Source organism: Micromesistius poutassou (genome assembly GCF_964030765.1).
Source record: "Micromesistius poutassou genome assembly, chromosome: 22".
In the NCBI taxonomy this organism is placed as follows: domain Eukaryota; kingdom Metazoa; phylum Chordata; class Actinopteri; order Gadiformes; family Gadidae; genus Micromesistius; species Micromesistius poutassou.
Genome location: NC_140292.1, coordinates 3,370,894 through 3,390,279, shown reverse-complemented (window position 1 = coordinate 3,390,279; position 19,386 = coordinate 3,370,894). Strand labels below are relative to the sequence as shown.

General features: G+C 41.3%; 1 protein-coding gene and 1 long non-coding RNA gene across 4 annotated transcripts; both read right to left on the bottom strand.

Moving 5' to 3' along the window:
- Window positions 1-4,811: 4,811 nt before the first annotated feature.
- On the bottom strand, window positions 4,812-10,779 carry LOC311368066 (uncharacterized protein). 3 transcript variants are annotated; one of them, XM_084486949.1, is made up of 14 exons: window positions 10,749-10,779; window positions 10,443-10,552; window positions 10,152-10,258; window positions 10,023-10,070; window positions 9,836-9,910; window positions 9,628-9,693; window positions 9,361-9,411; window positions 9,165-9,198; window positions 9,021-9,085; window positions 8,698-8,770; window positions 8,386-8,517; window positions 6,443-6,496; window positions 6,123-6,240; window positions 4,812-6,013 (listed from the first exon to the last, which is right to left on the bottom strand). In XM_084486949.1, the coding sequence occupies exons 10-14, from the start codon at window positions 8,746-8,748 to the stop codon at window positions 5,559-5,561; spliced, it is 810 nt and encodes a 269-aa protein (XP_084343075.1). In that variant the 5' UTR covers window positions 8,749-8,770; window positions 9,021-9,085; window positions 9,165-9,198; window positions 9,361-9,411; window positions 9,628-9,693; window positions 9,836-9,910; window positions 10,023-10,070; window positions 10,152-10,258; window positions 10,443-10,552; window positions 10,749-10,779; the 3' UTR covers window positions 4,812-5,558. The 3 variants fall into 3 exon arrangements, 2 of the variants coding, with proteins under 2 accessions (XP_084343075.1, XP_084343076.1); XR_014639866.1 differs by lacking the exons at window positions 4,812-6,013; window positions 6,123-6,240 and having other exon boundaries at window positions 6,415-6,496; window positions 8,364-8,517; XM_084486950.1 differs by lacking the exons at window positions 8,386-8,517; window positions 8,698-8,770; window positions 9,021-9,085; ... (6 more) ...; window positions 10,443-10,552; window positions 10,749-10,779 and adding an exon at window positions 7,587-7,642.
- Window positions 10,780-10,792: 13 nt separating this feature from the next.
- On the bottom strand, window positions 10,793-14,538 carry LOC311368065. Its single transcript, XR_014639865.1, has 5 exons — window positions 13,964-14,538; window positions 12,234-12,427; window positions 12,007-12,148; window positions 11,245-11,895; window positions 10,793-11,048 (listed from the first exon to the last, which is right to left on the bottom strand). It is a non-coding gene; the product is annotated as an uncharacterized lncRNA (long non-coding RNA).
- Between the last annotated feature and the right edge of the window lie 4,848 nt (window positions 14,539-19,386).

Below are 19,386 nucleotides of genomic sequence, written 5' to 3'. Positions count from 1 at the left end.
AGCGGTCCCCAACCACCGGGCCATTCAGATCTTAGCAGATCTTAGCTAGATTCCTGACCGGGCCTATGGCCGGCGGCGGAACCCCGACCGCGGAGCCCCCCGGCGGCGGAGCTAAGATCTGAATATTAGCCCCAGCTTGAGGATTCGGATCTTAGATTATGGTAGGTGAAAAGTTTGGACCCCTGGGCTACTCTATCCATTGGAAATTGACACAGTTTCTCGTCGGTGAGTTCGCCTTAGCACTACAGGCATCATGCACTTAGCACGTGACCAGCTCTGTCCTTGGAGTTGTAGGTCGTAGCACATTGAGACTAGTGCCGCGATCAGTCGACCGCCTATTTATTTTTGTTCTCCCGTCAAACGGCTCACTGTGCTTGCTTAAACTTGTGTGTTATTGAATACCACATTAATTCAGCTTTACAAATGTTCTAATTTTTCCCATGGACAGCACCAGATAGGCTTGAATGACGGGGATATGGATCAGTATACACCGGAATGGTCCTTCAACAACAAAGCTAAAATGACAGACAACTTCATATTGGATATGACAATCCAATTTGAGATGCCTGGCTCCCTACAAGACATGTAGTATATGATGTGAGTTTGAATTGAAAATCATATTTCTTAATGTCCTCAAACAGGAAACTGATCCAGATGACGTGGCTGCCAAGGGAGTCACTGTGGGAATTCTGTATGTCCTGTGTGGCTGAAGCCTCACAGGACAAGATCCAAAACATCGCACTCATCTTGGAGGAATCCATAGTAGTAAAGGACCTTCCGGATACTCCCATGGCCTACCTTCTCTGCCTCCTTTATGCACTCAATATTTCCTATCCGGAGGACCTTAAGTACACCTTTGAAACACGTGTTCCTGGATAATGGCCCAAAATGCTCTGTGTGCGATCTCTAAAGAAAAAGCTTTGTCTTGTCTAAACGTTGCAAAAAGAAAAGTGAAATAAAGAAACAGGTTTTCCCTCTTGGAGTCAGCTGTGATTAGCAGCTGTGAAATTTGACAAGTTCACATAATTGTTGTGTGTTGTGTTCTCAGACTAATTGCTGGTTAATAACTCAAAAGTTTGTAAAATGTGTGTTACACCCATTTGTAAGTTATGTAGTTATTGCTAATAAGGCAACGTGAAATTTGACATTGATTTATTTTATTTATATTTTTCTACATTGTTACATTGCTACATTGATTGTTCTAGCAAAATGTTAATGCAGAATGTATTTTCAAGTTAGACCTGTGAAGCCATACGTGTCAAGACAGCTGTGAATGACATGTTATGTGAATTTTAACAGAACTTTTTCATGTTAATTCTCTTGATGCCCATAGTCATCTCTGACCAGCAGCTGGCAAACTAATGTTTTAAGTGTTTATCACACATTTTATTGTCTTAAATTGTATTTTAGATGCATCTGAGCAGGGATTATTGTTCTAGCATAAGTGTAACTGCAGAATGTTTTTCAAGTTATACCTGAATATTTGGCCATATTGTTGAATTTGAAATTCACACTTTGATCACTGACTAGCAGCTGTGAATGACATGTCATGTGAAATTTAACACTGGACTTTTTCATGTTAATTCTCTTGATGCCCATAGTCATCTCTGACCAGCAGCTGGCAAACTAATGTTTTAAGTGTTTATCAAGTGAAGAATGGGGAGATCGCACACTAGGGCTGAGAAGTTCCAAAAGTATTTTAAAAGCCGAAACAACAATTACAGGACACATAAACAAGGGGAAACGTTTCGGGTCTAGCCCTTAATCCGTGTTCCTTGTACGTGATGCGTCACAGGGCGCAGCGGCCTTTTATAGGCTCGCCTGCCAATCACCCAATCACCCCAAGACACATGAGTGTGTTTGGGGTCACAGTGTATCCAAATCACCAAAGTTACACCACAGGTACTATAATATCACGATTATATATAAACATGTACAGGAGATATAACATTTGTATACAGAAACATAGTCACATTTTAATAGTGATACCATATTTAAATTTAAATTAAAAAAAAAAAATATATATATAAAACATAATATTAAGAAAAAGGTACACATCACCCTTATCAAAAGCAATATCGTCATAGCACATTAGGTTATCTTGCGTCCATGTTGGCCTAGTCCATTATTCAACCAACTATTCTAATTACAACAGTTACAGCGAACATGTTAAGGTAAATTCATCATTGATACCATAGACGGTCTCCTAAGACCAGTTCAGACCAAAGATTCGCTACGCAACGAGACTCTTTTGGGACGTCGCAGGGGAAAAGTTGCAGCAGTGTGAACTGGTCGTCGCAAGTTGCAAGGAGTCCCCAAAGATTGAACATGTCAAATCGCCAGGTCCAGTTTTAGAACGCAACGATGTGGCTATTTCTCTTCAGCCAATCAGGACACAGCACAACAATTTAGGTTATTAAATACAAGTTGTAGATGCTAACGGTATTATCTTTGGTTTTACACCGCACTTATTTAACATGCCCTGCAAATGTATAAATCAGTGTTCGAATTACGTGGGAGCCAGAGGGGACCGAGCTTCCAAAAAGGCAAAGTCAAAAAACTGAGGGGTCTCATATCTGAAGGTGTCTGCCATATTTGGCATTGTAATTTCATCTTAAACAACACTCATCCATCCCCGTGCAGTCTCTTACCATTAAAGATGTTAGATTAAAATATAGGCTAGCCTACTATACATCACGTAGACTGACTCATTTCACGGATTCCTGTGAGACCGGGTTGCCTTAATTACATCGGTCGCATTTGTCAGGTGAAAACTAAATGTCAAGGGAAAGAGGCGGTGGTTGAAAAAAGTATTTCGATCGCTTATTAAGGTCACTCGTGGCGTGTAATGATTTATTCGTTTACCTGTATCATTTCCTTAATTTAGAAGAGTTAAAAAAAAAAATGAAAAAAAAATTATAAAAAAAAAGGATATAAAAAAATTTATATAAAAAAAAATTATGAAAAAAAAATTGTATTAAAAAAAAAAATTTATATAAAAAAAATTATTTAAAAAAAAATTATAAATTAAAAATATTTAAAAAAAAAAAAATAGGACCTGCGCACAAATGTTTTTTTTTGGACATGCGCGCGCATCTTTTTTTTGGACATGCGCACGCGCATCTTTTTGGATCTGCGCGCGCATCTTTTTTTGGACATGCGCACGCGCATCTTTTTTTGGACCTGCGCGCGCATGTCCAAAAAAAGATGCGCGTGCGCATGTCCAAAAAAAGATGCGCGTGCGCATGTCCAAAAAAAAGATGCGCGCAGATTTTTTTTGGATCTGCGCGCGCATCTTTTTTTGGACATGCGCACGCGCATCTTTTTTTGGACATGCGCGCGCAGGTCCAAAAAAAGATGCGCGCGCAGATCCAAAAAAAGATGCGCGTGCGCATGTCCAAAAAAAAGATGCGCGCGCAGGTCCAAAAAAAAACATTTGTGCGCAGGTCCAATTTTTTTTTTTAATTATATTTTTAATTAATAAAAAAAAATTAAATAATTTTTTAATATAATTTTTTTTTTTTTTTTTTTTTTTATATAATTTTTTTTAAAAATATTTTTTTTATATATTTTTTTTTTCATAATTTTTTTTAATATAAATTTTTTTATATCATTTTTTTTTAATAATTATTATTTTTTCATTATTTTTTTTAATCTGTTTTTATATATATTTATATATTTTTTTATTATTTAATAATAGGTAAGACCGCACGGGGATGGATAATGAGCGTTGTTTAAGATGAAATAACAATGCCAAATATGGCAGACACCTTCAGATATATGAGAGACCCCCAGTTTTTTGACTTTGTTGCCTTTTTGGGAGCTTGGTTCCCTCTGGCTCCCATGTAATTCGATTTATACATTTCAGAGCTGCCAACTTGCACGGTTTCACCGTGTGACACACGTTTTTGCCTGCTTACACACGCCACACATCCAATTTCTCACGGCCAAAAAAACAAAAAACACGCGTCCCCCCCCCCCCCCCCCCCCCCCCCCCCCGTCAATCCCGATCGTCGGTCCGTCCGTCCCCCCCGTCAACAATCACGATCGCCCCCCACAGTCAACATTTACACCCGCGGACCCTGCTATAAGGTATGCATTACAAGATTCTACAGAATCTCACGCCAGTAATGTAATGCATTACTGAACTGGTCGTAGGAGACCATTCGGGAACCATGCCTATGTAGGTAAACAAATGATACGTCTAAACGTAGGAGTCTTTGTAGCGCGTTAAGACTGGACGTTATCGGGAAACCGGGCACAAAGCTCTTCTGACTGCGCAGATTCCACAAGATGGATCATATCTGAAGCTGACTGGTTCCACGTTGCTTAGCAAAGTAAACATTCGTTGAAAAACACACAACATAAAGCATGTCAAATGTAAGTAACATAATTAATATACCTTTCCCATATCTGACCCAACTCTGTCTCTGGGACTTGCTGGTGGTTGACTGGTGTGCATTTACAGTTATGGTCAACATTATGACAGCCTCTAAACTCGCTTCAGTAAAGATATAAGACTATACAAGATATTGTATAGTAGGCACACAAAATATTACATATGCGTGTCCAGAAAAACGTGAGATTTCAAGACAGTTGACAGATAAACGGCCATCATTGGATCAAATCAATATTTAATATCGCGTCCATCAATCATGAAAAACAAATTTAAAAGCTACTGAATAGTAAAAAAAATAATAATAATAAGCATGGAGTTTAGTGAGTTGAAGAGATTACTTCCAACGTGAATGATTCCTCTGCTTGGTCCTCCATTCGAGAACTTGATTAGCAGAATATAACCACAAGGTGTTGCAGTAGACTGTTTTATAGGCCTATTACAAGAATAAGCAGACTGTAAAGCACTGAAAACTACCAGCTTATATCAGAGGCACAATGGTAGTCTCCTATACTATATTCAATCTCCAAGTTGGAACTTGCAAACGCACAGCATGAAAGTAAATGAGAGACGAAGAGAGAGAAGTCTATAGGCTTGACAGATTTACAAGCCAAAAACTTTTTTATTTGAACAGAGGTTGAGCAGACTCATAAGGAAATTAAGGTAAAACATTAACAATCGGTTCCTTTGACAGCCACTTATCAATATCAATTTTGGTTAACTCGCCTTCACTTGACTTAACATCATGGAAGTAAATAAACCAACCCACTTAGAAGACCATGAAGAAACATCTCCACATTTATTCTGAACCTGCCTTCCATTCATCTTTGAGGTTTCTGCTACTGCAGTGTTTCAACCAGTTGTGTGTTGTGTTGTGTGTGTTCATATAAACCAACAGAATTCAGGCTGACAAGACCAACAGCTCAGCTCTGTAGCGGTAACCGTGTTGCTCTACTGCTTGCATTTCCCTTTCCTCTGTTTGATGGTGAAGAGGTTTTCGTCGGCGGGGTACATGTCTGCGCCGCCGCCTTTAGATGACCTCTTCTTTTTCCCGCCGGCCCTCTTCCCCTTCTCCTTCCCCGCCCGCCGTACAGCTGCTGCAGGGTGTAGGACTCTCGCTTGAAGGGCGACGTGCGCGGCTCCGTCGCCGCCGCTCCCCAGTTCAGCCGGTTGGGGTTCTTCTTGTTCCTGCTCTTCTTCGCCGCCTTCTCTTCCCCGCCCCGGAAGCACTCCTCCTCGTAGAACGTGCGTTTCTGTGGTGTGGTGGCGCCGGCGGTGGTGGTGGAGGAGGAGGAGGAGGGCGGAGCCTTGGTGGTGGTGACGCTTGGGCTTCCACTGGTTGGCGGCGCCGCTGACGGGCGTCGGCTTCAGCTTCGCGGACATCTTGGTCTTGAAGACGACGGCCGGCCAGCAGGGCGTGGGTGTGGGTGGGGGTGGAGCTGGAGCCGGGCGTGGGGACCCTGGCGGAGGAGGGGCGGGTGTTCTGTTCTCCTGCTGCCGGTGGTGGTTCTTCTTCTTGTAGTCGTGGTAGTGGCTGGTCCTCTGCCCCTTCTTCGGTGGTCCCGGGGCGGTGGGGGGGTTTGGGTGTGGTGCCGAGCAGGCCGGCTTCCTCAAGTTCTGGACGGGGGGGAATAGTAAATAAAATCACAATGTTATTCAGTGGCATTCTGAAACTAGTGGGGTCAGGGTGCTGTGTGTCAGAGGAGAAGAGAGAGACAGAGCTTACCTTTGACCTTCCACTTCACCCTGTGCTCCCTCTGGTTGAAGTTGACGGGAGTGTCGTAGTGATTAATGAAGGGCGTGCTGGGGTAGGTCCCATTACACATCCGACGCCGTGTACATGCCTGAGACACACACAAACACCTAATACTGATCTTGCAAAAAGGGCACACGCTCGCTATATTTTTTGATAATATTCATCTTTAGATCATAAATTTGATTCATTATTTGCTTTGAAGAAAATGAAGAAAGGGAGAGCAGGGTAAAGAGATAGAGGGAGGGACAAGAGGAGAGGATGCTGCGGTGCAAACTGAAGCGGCGACTCACGTGGCCAAAGTGGCCCTTTCTGGAGCAGTTGTAGTAGTAGGCGGGCGTCCTGCCCTGGTCCAGGGGAGAGAGACAGAGAGCAGGGGAGAGAGACAGAGAGCAGGGGAGAGAGAAGACTCACATGAATAATCACAAAAAAAGGAAAGCCTATCAGAACGACACCACACTGCCTGTCAGAACACCCCTCCAGCGTCAGCGTGTTTAAAAGTGACATGTTATACCACTAGGTGTGAATGCGATTAGCCGTTGCAAGCAGTTTGAACAAGTGGGCGTGTCCACCTAGATGTGCGCTGGATAGATCAGTCTACCATCGTACATCTAGGTGCACACACCCACTTGTGATTTTTAAAAAACGGCTCGTAAGGGCTAATCCCACTCCCACCTGGTGGTATAATATGTCACCTTTAAGAGCAGGATGCTGGGAGTCCCACAGCAGGTTAGCCCTCTGCCGCTGTCACCCGATAGCCTCCATTAATATTTCACATCAATGACAATTGTGTGACGAACATCTGCTTTCTGAAAAAAAGGCCTACTAGTAAACTAGGCCTAGGCTATTCACATGAAATAAAACAAAACATTGAGACCATTCCACAAAGCACACTGGGTAATAACAAATTCAACCCAATGGACTTGTGGTAAAACCACTCGTGGTCTCCACAAGTAACTGTAAACTGTTGTAAATTGCAACTTACGTAACTTAGGGACTGTTGGTTATTTATCCCAGAGGGATTTGGACCTCTGATCACTTTATGCATAACCCCCCCCCCCCCCCCCCCCGGCGATATAATTTTATTTTGACATGACCCTGCAATCGACCCTGCATGACCCCCCCCCCCCCCAATTCATCATCAACTCAATAAGTCACATCAGAAATATTGAGTGACATATATGAAAGGATAAATCTAGTGATATATTCTGTCAACAAATTCCATGAGAAGACAAAAACCAATAGATAATTGATCCTACTAACAAGTATTAGTTGTGTATCCAAATCCCGATGTGGCATAAACATGGACACAAAGCATTTTCATATATATTTTGGAGTTGCCCCTCTGTAGATCCTATTTCGACCAACATTCACAGCATCCTGGAAACTTTTCAACCAAATAAAATCATAAATAAAAATAAATGAATGTTCACCCACCAACCCATGGCCCATTTATTGTGTGTGAGAGCAGAAGCCAGCGTGCGAGTTCTCGGAGTAGATGCCCCGCAGCCCCCCTCTTTTCCCCTTTCCTGTAGCCTGTCGCTAAATAAAAACAGTCCTTGTTAGAGGGCCCCCCTTTATTTTCAATGGATTATCACATTGAAGAAACCCTTGGTGTCTAGAAGTCCTCTGGTCAGTATTCTACCCATAGAGATACCCATTGTAAGGTTCTATTTTTGTGTCTCTTGGGTTTTATTACTTGTAATTGCAATGTTTACTTGTGTCAGTTTTAAACGGCTACAATTATTAGTTATTAAATTATTTATATCCATATTTATTATTCTTTTACTACTGCATGAGACCATCATTACTGCCTTATGGATGCCCATGGAATAGGAATAAATTTGTCTTCAAGTACTTGGTCAACACACTACAGTCTTTGCAACAACTTCTACAAAAGTTTTAAAAACAAGTTTTCACTGCCATCTTTAGGTAGCAATAACTGAAAGAAGTACTCATTACATTTCCATGCATAATTTTCATACCTGGTATGCAGTTTTTGAAAGTCACCCTGCACTCTCCACACATATCCAGAGTGTACATTTTGTAAAAGTCTGCCCTGTATTGTGCCGAGAACATGGTCCAGTTTGCAACACCTGTTGCAACACCTGTTGTTACAACAATTTTGAGAATAAGATGATTTCTCAAATTGATTTAACATGGAAAACATGCAGTATGCAACCAGTATAGCTACGACCGTTTTTGTAATCTTACTGTCAAGCCACAGAAAATGCACTTTTCTCTTGAAGTATTCCCTCTCCACCACTTCTCTGAAGCAGGAAGGCACCAGGGACAGGGTCATTAGAGCTCTGTCTCCATCATGAAGAACGACCTCAGCAAAGATGATCTCCAACAGGCAAGATGGCAACTGAAACAAATAAGATTCTTCTATTGAATACATCATCTCCAGTTAGTATTAAGCCAAACAGCATTAATAGAAATACTGAAAGCATGAGCACTGAATGTATTCAATAAATATTATATTCCCCAAAAAAGAAACACATGCAAACAAACAAAATCAAAAATAAATTATTAATAAATAAAAGACCTGCTCAATACATGTTGCCAACTCCTGCTCCTGCTCTCTTCCATGTGTCATGGGCTCTAGCCGTCTTCTCTTCCTACGTAGAAATGTCAAAGGGGTGACATTAGCAAGATGCTTTTCATGTAGGGGGGTTTGACGGTACACATGGTTTGGTTCATATTTCGGTTTAAGAGTCCATTTGGTACAGGAAAACAAAGTGTTATTATTGTTGACAAAATCCTCTTGCTGGGGACTAATACAAACTACAGTACCTTTCCTGTTCCTTTAAGCGCCCCCCCCCCCCCACAGAAACACATCGTAGTTATCAAGTAAGAAGTTGTTCATACCTTTAGTGTCCAATGTTGTCTAACAGAAGCTGGCACCACCATCTCCTTATATGTGGCATATCATGCTAGTAGATGAAGAAAGATGTCATTGTAGTTTCAATCCTAAAATCTGTACATTAACAATTTCAGATTTAAATTGCTGACCTGAGTGAAGTCGAAGGTCCAGTCCAGTGCCATACTGTAATCCATATTATAAACAACGGTTAACATTCTTTTCATATGATAGAACAGTTGATACACAGTTGTTACTGTACATATAAACCATGTCAATGATCCTTTTCTCTTGGCACCTGCTTATGTTATTATGTTTGATGCCGAGGTGCACAATCCCATCACTTACCATTAGCATGAACACGCCACAGTCCGCGCTGCCTGCTTGTTCTGGAATATTCTGATAAAAAAAGCCAGAAGTTATTGACAACTCAATTATATTTAAATATATTTAATACAATTACATTTCTTAGTACTATTCTTCTCATGACAATTTGTGGCTGGAATTTAAAAACTAAAAGTAGATATACAATATTTGAAAAGTCTGTCATGTGACCAAATAATAAAATGGTGACATTCTTATAAAAAACTCTGACATGATGCCTGTTAAACTTACACCTAGTATTCAGTGTCCTGGTTTCCATACAGGAAAAAGGATGCAGTCTCTAGATGCTGCATCTACCTGCATCATTCGAATGACAACAATAAGAGCTTGTAGTTTCAATGTGAAGATATTTTTAGATATGCAACCATAGTACGAGATACTGTCACTATGTACAGGGTTAACAAACTTAAGCCATACACAACACATGCATAGAACTTACTGGCAGCGAGAGAAACGGGTCGACATTGAGAGGTCTCCAAGTGGGGATAACATCCACAGCATGAACATCCTTTCCCTGTAAATCACAGAACACCAGTTTAAATTATTTGGGTTTACATAAAATAAATAAGCACTATCAATGATAGAAAGTTGTACCTTGAAATTATCCAAAAAATATCCATACACACCTTTTGCCTGGCAATCTTGATGACCAGTGATAAACAACAGTTGACGATCTGTAATAAAACAACAGAATGTTTTATGGATTGCAAAGACATTTTACTAAACAATTTTCAAATATTTGGGTGATTACTTACTGTTGCCTCCACTTCTCTGTCCAATCCCAGGGACAGGAAGATTTCAAGTGGTGCCCACTTGAAATCGCCTCGTCTGGTGATTTTGTGTCATCCAACACATCATCAAGCTTTAAAATGACAGTCAGTTAAGTACTTACTACTACAGTATATCATACTTGACAGCAAAAAACAAACGACAATAGAAAACCTCTTTAGAACTCAATTATATGAAGAAAATACTTCACTTTGTTTAATGTGGGCCATATTAGGCCTATTAGAACTAAATCAAGAAAAATAAAAAAATACATTTACCCATGTCAATTGTCCTTCGTCCATCTCATGCTCCGTTACTTCCCTTCTTGCACATATGTGGTATATGTGCTTCATTCCACAACAGTGTTAATTGCAAACCTCAAAACCTCCTGCAATATGGTCAGAGAAGCCCAATTTCAGAAATGACAGGAGCATAATAAGCAATGTGTGGAATTTGCACCATAGCATGTCTTTTCAGCAACTGACTTAGTAAATAATGTTAAGTTGTACAACATTATATTTTAGTGCATTAAATAGTGTAGTATTAGGTGCTACATTTTTGTACTGTGATGATCTCTGGAATACCTGTTGTGGTTGTAGCTGGAGCTTCCACTGCTATTGTTGCACTCATGCCAGAAGCTTCTACGTTAATTGTAGGGGCTACGTTGACAGCAGGGGTCGGTGGTGGGATGATGGCAGCGGCCTGGTTCGTACCGGTGGTCGGTGGTGGGATGATGGCAGCGGCCTGGTTCGTACCGGTGGTCGGTGGTGGGATGATGGCAGCGGCCTGGTTCGCAGGGGGTGCCACGGATTGTGTCACAACAGAGGCTGCTGCAGTGTTTACAGACTGGGCAGCTGTGCAAGATGCAGCAGTGGCTGCTGATGCTGTCAGCAGGCAAGGGAAACGATTAAGATTATGACCTTTGACATTCTAAACAGTACGTGTTAACCAAAACAAACAATTACTGCTAGGAATTTCCACACATTGGATTAATAAAGCCTTTTTATTGCAGGAGATGGCTTTACAAGACAATACCAGTTTGAAATCCGAATGTCACAACTATACTGTGCACGTACATACCTAAAACCGTCTGCCCACTGGAGTTCAACTGGATTTGCAGTGCACTCCCCAATGTTTTCTTCATGTTCTCTTTTGTTTTGGCATTGCATCCGTTGTTGTAGTGGTGCAAAATGTTCTTCATTAAAAAAAATATGGGACGATAGACTCATCATGTCTAAGAAGTGGTTGTTCTTCCTCAATCCACTGAAGAGCTGCTCGGCACACTGGCTATTGGCCCAGCCACGTAACTCAGGCACAAGCTCTACCTTGCGCAGAACATCCTTTGGGTCTTTGGTGTTCCTCATGAAAGCGGTCATAAAGAGCATAATGCTCTGATGACCCTGTAATAGGGTGGCCATTTTCATCAGGTACTGGCTTCTTTGTAGTTAGCCAAGGCAAGCTGACTTTCACTTTCTTTGCAGAGGCCAATCTGATGTTGTCATCAGTAGGATCCAGCAGTCTCCCCTCATGAGGGCTTAAGGGCGAGGACTATGGCTCTCTTATGTTTGTATGTATGTGTTGCCAGTCCCCTTGCAAAATCATACAAGGTTACATTGGGGAAATGCTTCATTGATAGCAGCAGATCAGCACAATCTCTTGGGCTCTCAGCCCTTGGGTTGAATTTAACTCCATAAACAACAGCACAAGGGCATGTGACCACAGCACATCCACCTGGTAAAAGAAAGTTATCGTACCGCTATGAGTAACCATTACAGTGAAATGTAGTCTGAAAGTCTGAAAGTTATTACTGATGCAAACACTTTTGAATATAAATCAACTCACCAGAAGCCCCCCAGACCTTTGCAAACACTTTGTCATATGCTGACCGGTTCTGCATTTCTTTGCGGAGCCTCATAATAAGGTCCATCCTGGAGCCCTTGGAGTCTATGCCACACCCCTTGCAGAGACTTCGCACAGCTTCCACCTATGATGTTAAATAGCAAATATTACAGCCCTGATAGATTTAACAATGAGAAAAACCATACAAATACTCCACAGTGTGCAAATACCTTCAGTTTCAGAATCTCGTCAGTGAGCCGGTCCTCTGTAATTAAGAGGTCGGATTCTTCAACTGGGTTCCTTGGTGTGTGGATTTTGCAGTGTTCTGTGTTTGACACCACACTGGAGCCTCTTATGTGGGGACCAATCCATGGTGCCCAGTTATGGTAACTGGGCCGTACCACAAACGGATTCTGCTTGTAACCTGCAGGAACATTTCAGAAGAAGAGTACAGAAAATGTTACTCTCATTGCAGCACCTGTAGGATTTTCATTCATGTCACTCAAAACATATTTTGGATGTTGACAAATTCTGGTTCTGGATGTAGTTCATACCAGTGGCGGCTGGTGGTTTTTTAAGTGAGGAAGGAAGGACTGCGCGCTTGGTTGCCATTGGCCTGCTTGCACTATTTGTGGCATATGGTGGCATAATAATGTGAGACTCAAATTGTTTCAGGGTGTTTTGGTGAACTACAAAATAGCAGGGAGGGATAATTATGTGAATAAAATTGATACAACGCCACTAGTGGCAGCATTGTAATTTGAAAGCTGGTGGGCAGCATGTCTTGGACTACAAGGGCAGAAGGAAAGGATGCAAAGCCAATTAGTCAAATCAGGCCTACTCTTGATTTGTAAAACTAAATTAAAAAAATCTGCCCTCAATGACTGAAGCTATTGGTTGTAATTTGGTTCATCAAATGTTTATTTTCAGTTACAATTATTGCACGAACCTCCTTTCTACTAGGGCTGAACGATTAATTGCATTTGCGATAATATTACGATATGACAAAACGAGATTTTCTAACCGCAAAGGCTACGATTTGATTGGTCACGTGACTTGCGAGTGAGCCGAGCGGAGCAAAGCAGTGCAGGCAGGGAGAGACACTGCGCTTTAACCTGCTGCACAATGGCCTCAGGCTCGTCAGAAGAGCGCACAGCTGAAAGTTTGGTACCAAAGAGGGGCGGCACATCAGTTGTGTGGAATTATTTTGGCTATAAAAAAAGACGATGCTGCGCAACTGTCCCGCATTTCGATCACAGCCTCGTCGGTTCAGAATTTAGACCTGTCACAGTGAAGACCTAAAGAATAGAATACCAGTAAGTAGCTGTGTGTGTGACTTACCCTGTATTCCCCCTAACTACTACACTTTAAGGACAGAGGGTGAGACGCCCCTACTTCAGAGAAGAAAAACTCCACAATAAAAGCAATAGTGTAAAAGTTGAAAAATGAGTGGTTATTTATTATACTAGTTTTCTTATGCTAAGTAAAATAGAAAAGTAAATGAAAAATAGAAATAAACATATATATATATGTTTATTTCTATTTTTTATATATATAGGCCTATATATATATATATATATATATATATATCAAATGTAAAGCATAGAGGAATAGCTTCCCTATCAACCTGTAACCACCATATAATGTTCAAAACCTTACATCAATATCCACTTCACCAGAGTGGCTCAATAACACTTTCACGGTTTGGCTTAACAACACTATCACTATTACACAACAGTAACAAGTATGTCAATTGTAACATCAGAAACGGTTTTGCACCATACACATAATAACACTCAATAACAATATGTCCACTCTCGGTTCAATGTTCCTTTTGGTTCGGATTGTCCACGTTACGTGTGTGCCGACCGTTCACCAATTAGACATGTCCATCACGAGTGCGTTGCTGTCCGTTGAGAATGATAGCCATGTGTGGCAGCAGGGTAGCCTATTTACTCACCCACCGCACCGTGCATCAATGGAGGGAGAGGGAGAGAGCAGGAGCCACAGACACGTCCCGGTCTGTAGCAGTGAACTGGCTGGCTCTTCGTCCTCTGGCGTGACAAGCTTCCAACGTTGGCGACGGGCTAGTAATATAACTGAATAGTCAACACTTTGCACTACCTAGCGAGGACGGTCGACTCGCACTACGCGAACTATACTTGTTAATAATACGACCCCGGATGAATCTTCAGCGCTGATGGCGTGGAGTCTTCCGCTCCTCCACACGCCACTCCAGCCGTAACTGTTCCGTAGCTCAGATTAAAACATGTCGCACACGCAATAACTAAGAGCTAAACTGTTATTCAACTGATCAATCATACCGAAATCTCCGTCAGCATGGGACCTCGCCGAGCGCCGCCATCTTCTTCGTTCTTCCTCACCAACTAAACAAACAACAAAAGAGTTCAAGAATTGTAATTGTCACATACACATGCAGGATGTGTAGTGAAATGAAAAGTGGCAATGCCTACTGAAATTGTGCAGAAAAGGACAATATCAGAAAATGCAACAAACATTATTTACAATACAAAATATGCAACAACAGTACAGTAGAATCAGGATGTAAGTAACAACAAAATCAGACACGCCGTGCACCGTGTGCTTTCGCAACTTTATTTGGGAGGTGACTAGCCTTTATTTAAATAGACTCATTTGTCACGTATTAAGTAGTAATAATCATTATTATTGCTTTTTCATATTTTTCAGACCGTATACATATTTACATCCTGGTTTATATATATATATATATATATATATATATATATATATATATATATATATATATATATATATATATGGAAGCCAATTAATAGGCAATTGATTGTCTGTGCTGATGGACAAGGTGCTATTCAAAATCTGCATACCAGGTATGAAAAATTGTGCATGGAAATGTAATGAGTACTTCTTTTCAGGTATTGCTACCTAACGATGCCAGATGCTTGTTTGTTTTAAAACTTTTGATAGAAGTTGTTGCATAGTGTGTTGACCAAGTACTGGAAAACTCAATTATTCCTATTCCATGGGCATCCATAAGGCAATAATGATGGTCTCATGCAGTAGTAAAATAAAAAGAATAAATATGGATATAAATAATTTAATAACTAATAATTGTAGCCGTTTAAAACTGACACAAGTAAACATTGCAATTACAAGTAATAAAACCCAAGAGACACAAAAATAGAAACTTACAGTGAGTATGGGTAGAATACTGACCAGAGGACTTCTAGACACCAAGGGTTTCTTCAATGTGATAATCCATAGAAAATAAAGGGGGGCCCTCTAACAAGGTTTTTATTTAGCGACAGGCTACAGGAAAGGGGAAAAGAGGGGGGGCTGCAGGGCATCTACTCAGAACTCGCACCCTGGCTTCTGCTCTCAATTCTGCCAGCTCTGTGCAGGGCTTTCACAATAAATGGGCCATGGGTTGGTGGGTGAACATTTATTTATTTTTATTCATAAATATATATGAAAATGCTTTGTGTCCATGTTTATGCCACACCAGGCTTTGGCTACAGAAATAATACTTGTTAGTAGGATCATTCATCTATTTTTGTTGACAAAGTATATATCACTAGATTTATCCTTTCATGATTCCTTTCAATTGCAGACACTCCACGAACTTTGAATCTGATGCACACCATCTCCTGGTTGTTAAACCGGTTTGGGTGTGTCTGATGCACACCATCTCCTGGGTGTTAAACCGGTTTGGGATTTGATTCATTGTGGCGGCTAACAAGCACTACTCCATCGACATGGTCGTGGGCTTTTACATCACCACCCACCTCTGGGATGCACCTTACAACATCATCCCTCATACTACTGATTCCACTGATATCCACACTCCACGCCTTGTTAATGATTATGGCTGTTTATGGCTCCAATGCCATAATCAAGTTCACAGATGACACCACTGTGGTGGGCCTGATCAGAGATGAGGATGTAACAGCATATAGGGAGGAGGTTCAACATCTAACTACGTGGTGTAAAAACAATAACCTGGAACTCCACACCAAGGAGACCAAGGAGATCATTGTGGACTTCAGGAGACCCAGGAGCAGGGTACACCCCCCCCCCCCCTCCATATCAGCGGTGCTGAGGTGGAGTGTGTGTCTAGCTAAGTTCCTTGGGGTCCACATCACAGATAATCTTTCTTGGTCCCTCAACTCCTCCAGTCTGGTGAAGAAGGCGCATCAGCGTCTTTACTTACTATGGACCCTTAAGAAAGCACAGCTTTGTCCTAGGATTCTATCAGACTTCTACCGCTGTACCACTGAGAGCATACTTACAGATTGCATCTCTGTTTGGTACGGTAACTGCAACGTTGCCGACCACAAGGCACTACAAAGAGTAGTGAACTCTGCTCAGAGGACTATTGGCTGTCTACTCCCCCCCCCCATCCACAACACATGACCGCTGCTTAAACAAAGCCAAATCCATTGTCAGGGATGACACCCACCCAAACCATGGACTTTTCACCCTTCTCCCACCTGGCAAGCGATACAGGAGCCTGCGCTCCCACACCAGCAGGCACAAGTATAGCTTCTTCCCAGAGGCTGTATCACTGTTGTACCTGCTGTACCACCCCTGTCTAGCACTGGACTTTCAAATGGTTACCTGCTTACCTATTGCATCTCACTTTCTGCAATGTTCACCTGTTTACTTATACTGCCTTGCACTGTATAACTGTTTACACTTATTACTGCACTGTCTAGTAGTTTGAATTGAAAATCATTTTTCTTTATGTCCTCAAACAGGAAACTGATCCAGATGACGTGGCTGCCAAGGGAGTCACTGTGGGAATTCTGTATGTCCTTGAGGACTGTGTGGCTGAAGCCTCATCCCCCAAGATCCAAAACATCGCACTCATCTGAGAGGAATCCGGCCTCATTTATGCACTCAATATTTCCTATCCAGAGGACCTTAAGTACACCTTTGAAACACTTCAAAAGGTGTTCCTGGAGAATGGCCCAAAATGCTCTAACCGTGTGCGATCTTTAAAGAAAAAGCTTTGTCTTGTCTAAACGTTCCAAAAAAAATGATGCGCGCGCAGCTCCAAAATTTTTTAAATAATTTTTTAATTATTATTTTTTAACTGTCTTCTAAATTAAGGAAATGATACAGTGAAACGAATAAACCATTACACGCAACGAGTGAACTTAATAAGCGATCGAAATACTTTTTTCAACCACCGCCTCTTTCCCTTGACATTTAGTTTTCACCTGACAAATGCGACCGATATAATTAAGGCAACCCGGTCTCACAGGAATCCGTGAAATTAGTCAGTCTACGTCACGTATTGTAGGCTAGGATATTTTTAATTTAACGTCTTTAATGGTAAGAGACCGCACGGGGATGGATAATGAGCGTTGTTTAAGATGATGCCAAATATGGCAGACACCTTCAGATATGAGAGACCCCCTCAGACCCCCCCCCCTACAGTCAACATTTACACCCGCGGACCCTGCTATAAGGTAGGCCTATGCATTACAAGATTCTACAGAATCTCACGCCAGCGAGTAGCCTAATGTAATGCATTACTGAACTGGTCGCAGGAGACCGTTCGGGAACCTACAGCCTATGTAGGTAAACAAATGATACGTCTAAACGTAGGAGTCTTTGTAGCGCGTTAAGACTGGACGTTATCGGGAAACCGGGCCCAAAGCTCTTCTGACTGCGCAGATTCCACAAGATGGATCATATCTGAAGCTGACTGGTTCCACGTTGCTTAGCAAGTTAGCAAAGTAAACATTCGTTGAAAAACACAACATAAAGCATGTCAAATGTAAGTAACATAATTAATATACCTGTGACGGTTCCCTGTATATTGTGTTATAGTACTTTGTCATTGCACTCTTAGGTTCTATGGTTATTGGTTATGGGTTGTTGTTTGCTTTGTCCCCTATTCATTCTGTTGTCTATTTGTTTCTAGGACTGGGGAGCAGTGACATAATTGATTGGCAATTGGCGTGCACCTGGGCCCGGGTGCCAACGCCCTATAAAAGCCTGCTTCCCCAGTCCTTCCTTCTCTCTGTTCCTTTCATTTCCAGCTCCACAGCCATGCACACCTTTCAACAGTTCTGTTGAAACAAAACACACACACACACACACACACACACACACACACACACACACACACACACACACACACACACACACACACACACACACACACACACACACACACACACACACACACACACACACACACACACACACACACACACACACACACACAATCCACTCATGCCTACACACTCCACACACTGATTTACTGACTTCCACATCCCATATTTTGAATAATGATTTGAACACTTAAATTAGTTTATTTAATAAATACTTATTTTGTTTGGAAAACTGTTGTCTCCCATCGTTTTTGTTGTGTAGCTTGGTGCCCCTAGGCCAGGTGCATAACATACCTTTCCCATATCTGACCCAACTCTGTCTCTGGGACTTGCTGATGGTTGACTGGTGTGCATTTACAGTTATGGCCAACATTATGACAGCCTCTAAACTCGCTTCAATAAAGATATAAGACTATACAAGATATTGTATAGTAGGCACACAAAATATTACATATGCGTGTCCAGAAAAACGTGAGATTTGAAGATAGTTGACAGATAAACGGCCATCATTGGATCAAATCAATATTTAATGCATCTCGTCCATCAATCATGAAAAACAAATTTAAAAGCTACTGAATAGTAAAAACAAAAACAGTTTAGTGAGTTGAAGAGAGATTACTTCCAAGGAATCAATGATACAGACAAAAATGTATTAGTTATGCACTTCGTTCATCTGAATCAGTACAATCACAGCCACGCTGGTGGAATTTGTTTTCAGTACAACTCCTTACAGGTTCCAAAATTACAATAAATGTTCTGCCTTCCATAAGAAATGCATTGTTTTCAGTTTGTTTTCGTGTACATCTTACCCTAGTTTGGTAAATACTGCCACCCTGTGGTCAAATTGTGGTACTGGCGTCAGTATAAGCAACTGCAAGCCTACTTTAGTTCTTTTACTGATTCACTCAACAGAGAAAACCACGTTGTAATATCGCTCCTGCAATCTATCACAAACACGCTTGAACTTTGGAAATCATTTGTCTGTAAGTAAATATCCGATGATTTAATATTAGTTGTGTTAATATTTACAAGAATTACGCCAAATCCGTAAGATTCTGATCGAGTTAAAGTTGAAAATGTGATTCTCCTGTGTTACAAAGAGACATGTAAACTCACGTACGTCTTTATTGTGGTATTTGTTACAGTTTTACAAAAACAAATCTATGAAGAAAATAACATTCAGTAAAGAATCAAGAAAAGAAAGCCTTGCGTACTGGATTCCACTTCTTTATAAAAAAGTGTTAACTAGCTGTCTAGT